Below are 9,397 nucleotides of genomic sequence, written 5' to 3' on the forward strand. Positions count from 1 at the left end.
GCAAATTATTACTATGTCTGTTTTTATCATTCTAATTGTTAAAAAAAAAAACTCAAGCAATTTTTTGATTTCCACTGGAAATCTTTACACTTTCCCCTATGACTGCAGACAAATGTCAAAAGCTGCATTACTCTATTTGTTTGTTGCCTGGCCCTTTTATTCCTCCCTCACCTCAGTCCCACGGTGTTTACCCTCACCTCATCTTAAAGGCACCTAACATTTTATCACTCTAACAACAGAAAACGTAAAGCTCTGGGAATGGTGTAAATGAGCGTTGTCAAGTTCTTGCTGAAACTGACTGTAAGGCAGAGAGTAAATAAGGAAAGAAGTGGCTGTATTTTTCCTTAAATCGTCAAGCAAGTGCATGGTTTCTGCTGGAGATGAGCCGTAATCGGCCGCAATTTTAAAGCAATTTTGAGCCCTGATGGGTAAATGGGTAAATTGCAGGTTGCACAAAGGAGGCCATTCATAGTGGCGATTACAGCTAATAGTTTAACATGGAGATAATAAGAGACTTGCTCTGAGAATTGAGATTGTTTATCGAATGCTTTTATCAGGGTTGTTGCTGCATAACACAAGTCACAGCGGTGGAAAACAGGTTTATCATGGTCAGCTCTCACACTGATAAGGCTGTGTGCAAAGAGCCCTCTCTACATGTACAACAAAAGGGTTCCGCTGTGATGGTGTCTTCCTCATATTATCCCTCTGCTTGGAGACCACTCTATCAGATGTGTCTCACCTCTGTGTCTAATGAAATCAGGCGGACACAAAGCGATGACATTAATTCAGATCAACAAATCATCTCAGGAAGGAGAGTGGTTTGTTAATTTATTTTATTTAGGTTTTTTTTGTTTTTTTTTATCATCACCACTCTATCATGTAAAATTTGTTTCAGATTATACTCCCATCCCCCCAGCCCCCCTGGTTTTATCTTAAAAGAAAACAAAATTAGACATTAACAGCCCTGACACCCCACCTCCTCCCACCCCGTCTCTCACTTTTTAATGAGATTTGGAGTGCGCTCGTCACCCCACTGTGAAGCCATCGGTGACAGGAAAGAGGACAAAAGGAGGCCTGATGCTCAGGCTTTGGGAAATACCCCTCTCTGCCCCCCCACACCGCCCCTCCATCGCACACATGCACATCTAATGCGAGCGCCCATCTGGTGGTAGAGCACTAAGAGGAACGGCTGAATACAACCTGCAAGGACACACGTGCACAGAAACACACCTTAGTCTAGGTGTACAAGAAAACAATCCCACATCCTCGTGTCTTTAATGGTTTTATTCCATGTTTTTATTTATCCCACTGCTTGTCTGCACATTGTGAATAAAAATAAAGCCATTTCAACAGAAACATTGTTATACATAGTTCATAAAATTAACTTGACAGATTTCCTTTAATTTTGCTTTCCTTTTAATCAGCCTTATGTGTTTCAGATTATCACATGCATTTTTCATATCAAAGAAAGATATGTAAGTAACAAAATGAATTTCATAGAAAACATATTTTCACCTCAACCTAACAATTGGTTGTGCCGTCCTCGGTACTGAGTCACAGTGGATGATTTTCAGCATAGTGTTTTTACACATTTGTTGTTTTTTTAATTTTTATTCTGCCTCAGGAACAACCTGCTTAGTGTCATAACACAAGAGCTTTATTGATTTAATATTTTATTCCATGTTTTCGTGGTGGAATTGGTGAAACTTGGCCATTTTCTCTCTGTTTGTTATGTGTAACAACAAAACAAAAATAAGAGAAATCTATGAAAGCAGACAACAAGCTTTGTGTTCATGAAAAGCAATTTCTATTGCTTTTCTAAAGCAATGCAAGAGAGACACTTATTTGCACTGCATTCGTATTTCTCAGGTCTTTGCACATGATCTTGCATCATTACTATTTGGTGTAAGATGGAGTGTGTTTGAATTCCTAATATTAGAGTGCCTCGCCCCAGAGGCTCCCCCCTTGACGAACCGATGACGCATTTCCTGACATGATGGTCAAAATCACATGAGCAGAACAGAAGAAGGAGGTGGTGGGAGAGAGCGTTTGACATTGGGGGCTAGCTAAATATATACTGGCTGTATGGTTACAGCGCCGAAGGCTGGGATGTGCAGCCTATTGTGTTTCCTGTGTCATACGGGAGGAGGAACTTGCCTCTATTTTTTCAACCAATCAGCACTGATCCAGGTCGGGGGTAACTGTTATCCTGAATGAGCCTATAGAAGTGCATTTTCTAGATAGAAATATTCTCGAGGTTTCAATCCTGTGGTGGTATGTTGAGTTCTGTCTGCGTTCTCCACGTAAAATAAAATTAACTTGACAGATTTCCTTTAATTTTGCTTTCTTTTTAATCAGCCTTATGTGTTTCAGATTATAACACGCATTTTTCATATCAAAGAAAGATATGTAAGTAACAAAATGAATTTCATAGAAAACATATTTTCACCTCAACCTAACAATTGGTTAGGCCTATTGTGTTTCCTGTGTCATACGGGAAACACAATAGTAAACTCTCAGAACAGATGGTGTTAACACAGTCATTCCTCTGTGAGCACCTTGGACAGCTCACATGTGGGCGTGTGTGACCATACAACGCAGCATAAGTTGCGTTAGAAATCTGAAACCAACACAGTAAAACTCTCTTTGCAGTGAGAAGTAGAAAGATTGCATTAGTAACGCCCGAGAGTTTCAGGAGCTGCGAGAAGTAGTAAACTACTCTCATCCGAATTTGACATGTAATCAAGAGAAATGTTTGTTGTCGTCCTGCAGCCTGCTTAGGGTTGCTGGAATGGCACCGTGCAAATCAGAGCTTTATTTATGAGCTACACCAGACCTCAGGAGGTCGAGCATGACGTCGTGAACCCCCCCTACCCCTCGTTCTGTCATTAAAGAGTGATTTTGGCATCAGGTTCCACTTTCCTAAATCCCCTCCTTCCCTTCTCATTCTCCAAATCCCTTGAGGCCAAAGCAGCACCTGCCCCTACCCTCTCTCGAACAATCATTAAAATGGCTCAACATATGTTAACTCATTCTCTCGGTTTGGGACGGACACACCCACATGCCGTATTTTTAAAATAATTTAGAGTCTCAGTTTCATCACATCAAGTTGCAATAGGCTGTCTCTTTTCCCACCCCCCCAAACATTTCTGTTGTGTGTTTTAATGTAATTTATTGGTGAGTCGATGGCCACAAACATTTATGGGTCACCTCCACCCAAATGTAATGGGACAGCATGACGGTTAAGGCTGGTTGACTGTGAGAAAACAGTTTAGGGCTGAGTGGTGACACGTTTATTGAGCTTGTCAAATTAACTCATGCAGTGAACTGAGACAGGAAAAGACTCACAATAAAGCACACGCACACACATGTGTGCACACACATAGCCTAAAACAGACATAAGGAACATGTTTTTAATATTACCTGGTTCAGATGTTGTGCATCAATTTGATCTCTGAGTCACCTTACAAAGCTCCTGCAGACGTCAGTGTTGTCAGGCGGCATGCCTGTGGACTGAACTATATTCCTTAAGCGATGAATGTAAGAATTAGAATGACACATTGTTTCTCCTTATTAAAACGAATTCATCCTCCAACAGATTACTAAGATTGACCTTTACTTAATGCATCCGGTGGTTAATGACAAATGTGGCAGAAATACGATGTTTGAAGAGATGTATTTTGATGGTAAAACATCTATACTTAATGCAGCTTCACACAAATAGGAAACACAATATCTTATATCTCCCGAGAGCCAGAATGACGTTTTTGTTTCTGGAGCCATTCAACACTTCATTCAAGGTTAGATTTTTCTCGCCCAGTGCAAGACGTTTTCCGTTGTTTTGCATTATTGATATGTGAGTTCTTGAGCCACATTTTACCACAGCCTTCACCTAACAAACTGTTTGTTTGTTGTTTTTTTTTTACAAAGGATCCAAATCAAGAAAATCTCTAGAACAATAATAGTACTTTAACCTCTCCTTTTCACCACAGTGATGAAATGTGTATCTTAGGGTGTCTAAGATACACTACTTTTAAGTTAGTGTGTTGATGGGAAGAGAACCACTGCAGCTTCATATTATAAGTAGTCAGTTAAAGTGGTATTGGGCATCCAATTTGAAAATCTTCCTTTAGAGGGTTTTTGGACGTTTCCTACTGAAAGGAGACCATGGATTGGACTCAAAGCTCACTAGACCTGGGAATTGCAACCCCAGGTCTCGAATGCCACTGTCCTGCAACTTGTGAATGCATCTCTGCTCCAATGCAACTCAATCAAATAAATGGTTAGTGACCAGACTGTTACAAAACGTGCTGACATGCCAAGAAGGTAATCAGGTGTTTGATTAAGGAGTGTTGGAGCAGAATTCACTAGAGGGACTGTGTATCTTTCTCGTCTGTAAACACCTTTGGATCCCCTCAAAACAAGCTAGAGAGTGACACTGGGAAGAGGAATATTTCCTTTCTGCACTTATTACTCTAGTGACCCAGTATAAATAAATTAATGCCATTAATCAGATGAGACAACTCCAACAGCCCCTGAACATTACCTGATTAATCTGGCTAATTTGAGTTTTTTTCAATATGCGTTTCTACTAAAATCATTTAAAACTGCATATTTGTGTGCATGCTCAGTTTAAAGGATTCTTTTGCTGTGATATTTCTGATTGTCCAGAACATGTGTGAGATTTGCAGGCAGAGTTTGCAGCCAGATCACAAATCACAACACGTCCAAATAGCTCAATAAGTGCTCCCCCTTCCTCTCATCTCCATTAAGAACTTGGAGTGGTCAATAGGTCCAGCCGAACACCGGGGACCGACCCTATTGATTTCACAGACGGAGAAGGAGGGCAGCCATTAACTGCGCACTTCCTGTAGCCTCTGGATCTGCTCAGACTGACAGAGATCCTCGCCTAATGATATTTCCACATCATTTTACTCAATAAGAGCGTTGATTATTGTTTCATCGTATTTTAGGTGTTGCCAAGCAGTTGAAATGCAGAAATACAGTAGGAACACACTTTATGAATTTATAAAGTACGTTTGGTTTTAGGGCATTTAGTGCCATGGTGAACTAAAAACACAGAAAACAGCCAGTGTTTCATGTAGGTAATGAGCTTTGACTAATTGTTCTGTGTAATGAAGCTTCTTGCAGCGGTGCTAACTGGGTTTTTCATTGACTCCATTTGGCACTGAAATATTTAGTAGCTAAGGACAGTTCCCTCAGGAAAAGAACAGCTTAAAGTGGAAAGTGAATATTGGATTTGCAGTCCAAATAATTCATATTGTAGCTCTGTGATTGCCAAAGTGTAAATAAGTGACTTGTCTAAACATGATCATACATAAAGCAAAAAGCAGCTGCACTTACTGCACTTGTTGACACAGATACTCCAAGCAAACACAGGTTTGTTTACTTTTCTTTTATATCAAAAAAGGAAATAGATTATTTCATTTTGACATCTACAAACCTCTCAATTTACACACCAACAGAAGCATATAATCACGCAGTAACTCTTAGGCACAAAAACAGGAAACTTCTCACTATTTCATGTTGCACATTTGTCGTTTTTGCCTAAAATTGCACATTTAGACTCCAGCTGCAATGTCAGTGAACATAGTGACAGTGAAATGCTGTACAAGGGAAGGGATACACGTGGGGTTTGATGGAGGGAGAGTCCGTCTACCGAATCAAAGACATTAATCAAACTAAATGCATAGGAAAATCGGGGAGGCGAACAGAGAGAGAGAGTGAGAGAGAAAGAGAGAGACAAAGAGTGAAACAGAGAGGAAGAACAGCAGCACAGCAACACATTCAGTGTGGACGACACCAAAGCAAAAAAAAAAAAAAATCAGAAAACAAGAAGAAGAGCGCCCACCTCTCAGGTGGAGCTCTTTTTTATCATTCTCATCTGGTGAGCAGCCCGTTCACAAACGCATTGACGCTTTCTCATCAAAGCTGTTTGTGTTGGACTCTATTACTATATATTTACACACATAGATTTTCTTTACAAGTGTTTGTTTTCTACATTTAAAAACACGACTTCTAAACAAATGCATAAAAAATATGCAAAATCAAAACGGTCTGTGACATCTGATCAGAGCTGTTACTATGAATTTATTGCTTTGTACACTGAGGGGTGTTTGGTATCACCTGCACACTACTGGCTAACTGTGGTGGAGCCTCGTTGTTGAGGGCCTGTTCTACCTTGAAACATTAGACTTTCGGCTGAAATAAAGCTTCATTTTGTTGTGTTCTTTTGTTTGTTTGTTTGTTTGTTTTTTATGTACCTTTGGTTAATTGTGCAAAGAAATCGAAGCATCAGTAACAGTTTCTGAGACAAAGACGAGTTTAAAAGAAACAGAGACGAATGGACATACAAATATGTACAAATTTCACTTTGTTCCATGCATAAATACACATCCACACACATCTACATTGTGCTGACAACAGGTCTTCACAAACAAGTGACAAAAACAAATCAAGTTGGCCCCATTCAGACGTTGTCAGTGAAAGTGTGGAAGGAAAATCAAAGATGATTGTAATGCATGTTGTTTGTTCTTTCCAGGGAGAAACACTTGGCGCCCAGACAGAGACAAAGAAAAAAGCTCTTCAGACGTTCTCTCAGTTTAGTCATCTGTAGGTTGAGCAGAGTGGAGGAAAATTAAAGTAATCTAAACTCCAGTATTTAAAAAAAAAGGCAGAGGGTGTTCAAGACTTGTGAAATGTAATCAGAGGTTTATGTATGGAAACACACATGCATATATAATTTTGGTCTGATGTATAATTTCTAGTTTGAGTTCACTTTATTCTTTGTAATGTCATAATATGACTTCTCCACCTTTGTGTTTGGTTTGACAACTTAAGAAGTTTTTGAGCTTGGAAGAAACAACTTAGCCATAACTTCCTAACCTACAGAAAAATATTTTCCACATCTTAGGACACAGGTGGATGTTTTCATACCGACTCCTGCCACCTGCAGGGCTCCATAGAAAACTTCTCCCCAGATTCCCAAGCATAAAGGCAATAGTTTTACAACTGTCAGTGAAGCATAACATGTCCATTCTTACTTCCATTCAATAGTGGGGGAAGAAAAAAAAAACAATCAGAAGTTTAAAAAAGAATAAAATTTTACATAGCAGTGATTGCCACTTTAACTGTATATTCATTCTATAAATAAAAATATTTTATTCTGGTAAAATGTCGTCAGCGTATATGTAAACAAATACCAAATACTTGTGTAGGAATGTTCATAACTTCTGTATTAATCTTAACATATTAACTCATCCAACTTTTGTTTACCTTCAACAAGATGGAAAAAAAAGAGGAAAAATGATGGGAAAAAATGTGAATATTTAGATTTGTGCCAACTGGTCTCAAACTGTATGATGAATAACATGCAAAATTACATTGCATGACATTTAAACTGTTTTTTACTCTTATTTAAATACATATATTGTAAAGAAAGGATGCTCTGCCAATAGCTTAAAGAAACAATTTACCTTAATTAACTGAAATATAAAAACTGTATAAAACAAAACACAAGAAATTACCCTGAATGTCATGAATGTTTAATATTATGGTTCTATTCAGTTTTAATCTCCAGTGTCCTGCTGTATTTCAGTAGGCACCCTAACAATATGCATTCAAAGTTACCTACCTCCTCAGCATCTGTATGCATATTTATTTTGCTCCGTTGGGAAGATTATTTTTTATTTTCAATAAACATTTTGAGGTTTTTGGCCCTGTAATATCACTATTTCCATACTGAGTTTGGTCATTTCTTTTACTTTTTCATTGCACGAACCCATTTTAAGGCCGAGTTTGACCATTGACATCTTGGTCCCACGTGGTGCATATTTAATCCTCAAACTCATATATATTTACTCTTTAATATTTCTATCTAATAGGTTTGACTTGAAATAACTCTTTTAAGAATGCATTAGTTCATCTCGATGTGGTTTGGCAGAATAATTACTGGAATAAAGCACATTATGACGTAATGGTTTGCAGAAATCAAACCGTAAACTGCAGATGTGCTCAGTTATCAAACTGACAACAAGTAAAAACATTTCAGTAACCTCATGTTTAACCGAAACGTTCATCAACATCAATTTGTTACTTGCTGAATCTCTAATCTACAGGTCATTCGCATCCAAAAGCCAGTGACAGGAAAATAAATCATATTGGTGCACTGCAAGGACACGCTTTTCAGAAGAGATACAATACAATCTATAACAACAGAGAATTTAGTTTCTGTTTACAGTGCTATGTATTAACATATTTCTACACTGAGGTGGCTGGCTTCTTGGATGCTGTTCACTACATGTTTAGCTGACCAGTGTGCTTTTCATGTAATCCTACAGGCTTCGGTGTGGTCAGAAAGCCTCAGCTGATGGGATGAACATGGACAAGTTTACACACAATTGCACTCCAAATAAATATCTATTATTAATATGCATAATAGTACATTTACATACTGCCAAATTGATATGTGCTACACCTCTAGTCATCAAATGTTGTATTATTCTTCTTATATATATATATTTATATATATTAGTAATTTTTACACTGAATTGATAATTTTTTAGGGTTTTTCTGTGCAAACAATAAGACAATAGATTGTAGCTTTTCTTGTTTCTCATTTGTTGATATTCTTAGGACTAAAACAGACGTACACTCTGGAAACCCGGGGAAACAAAGTCAACTCATGTGTCGCAAACTTCGTGTTTGGCCTAAGAATACCCTTCTTCCTGCCTGTATCCGTAGCCTCCTTCCTGTGCTTCCTCTTGAACGTACTCCTCCGTCTTCTCCCAGCCGGTTGCCCAGCCTCCATTCACCTGTGTGGTCGCACCGTAAGTTTTGGCTGCACCCCCAAAAGCTCCGTAACTCTGGGTGATGTCACCAGTCTCCTCCGCCAACTCATCCTCATCGATGAAGCCACATTTTTCCTCACTAGTGAGTTCCGGGTCGGCCCACGGCTGTTTCTCTCCAGAGGCAAAGATCCCATAGAAGACCACTCCTCCGTAGTGCACCAGGGAGGCTATCAGGAATACGTACTGCCACTCTTCTCGAGTCTGACGCAAAGAAAGAAAAATATCACATTTATTATCCAGAAAATACTGAGGTAGCAACCAGAATAAGACAGAGAGTTTACTCTCTTCTTCAGTAAAATGAATAAGACAGACAGTTCTTTACTATTTCTGGCAACAAATTTATTCTGTTCCTATTTAAACAACATTTCCCCTTGTGACCATGGGCTGGCAAAAAGAAGTTGTTACAAAAAAAAAAAAAACATTAATCATTTATTCAAGTGACACAGTTTTCAATAATAATAATAATAATAATAATAATAATAATAATAATAATAATAATAATAATAATAATAATAATAATAATAATA

The 9,397-nt window shown here is 38.4% G+C and overlaps 1 protein-coding gene across 1 annotated transcript in view; it reads right to left on the minus strand.

Annotated features, from left to right (window-relative positions):
- Positions 1–5,404: 5,404 nt before the first annotated feature.
- slc17a6b (solute carrier family 17 member 6b) overlaps positions 5,405–9,397 on the minus strand; it is a 14,093-nt gene continuing 10,100 nt past the window's right edge. The window contains exon 12 of the mRNA XM_007554015.2: positions 5,405–9,071. Coding sequence (XP_007554077.1) covers positions 8,730–9,071 — 342 coding nt within the window. The 3' untranslated portion in view covers positions 5,405–8,729. The remainder of the gene's footprint in view (positions 9,072–9,397) is intronic.

Source organism: Poecilia formosa, unplaced genomic scaffold, assembly GCF_000485575.1.
Source record: "Poecilia formosa unplaced genomic scaffold, Poecilia_formosa-5.1.2 Scaffold61, whole genome shotgun sequence".
Classification (NCBI taxonomy): Eukaryota; Metazoa; Chordata; class Actinopteri; order Cyprinodontiformes; family Poeciliidae; genus Poecilia; species Poecilia formosa.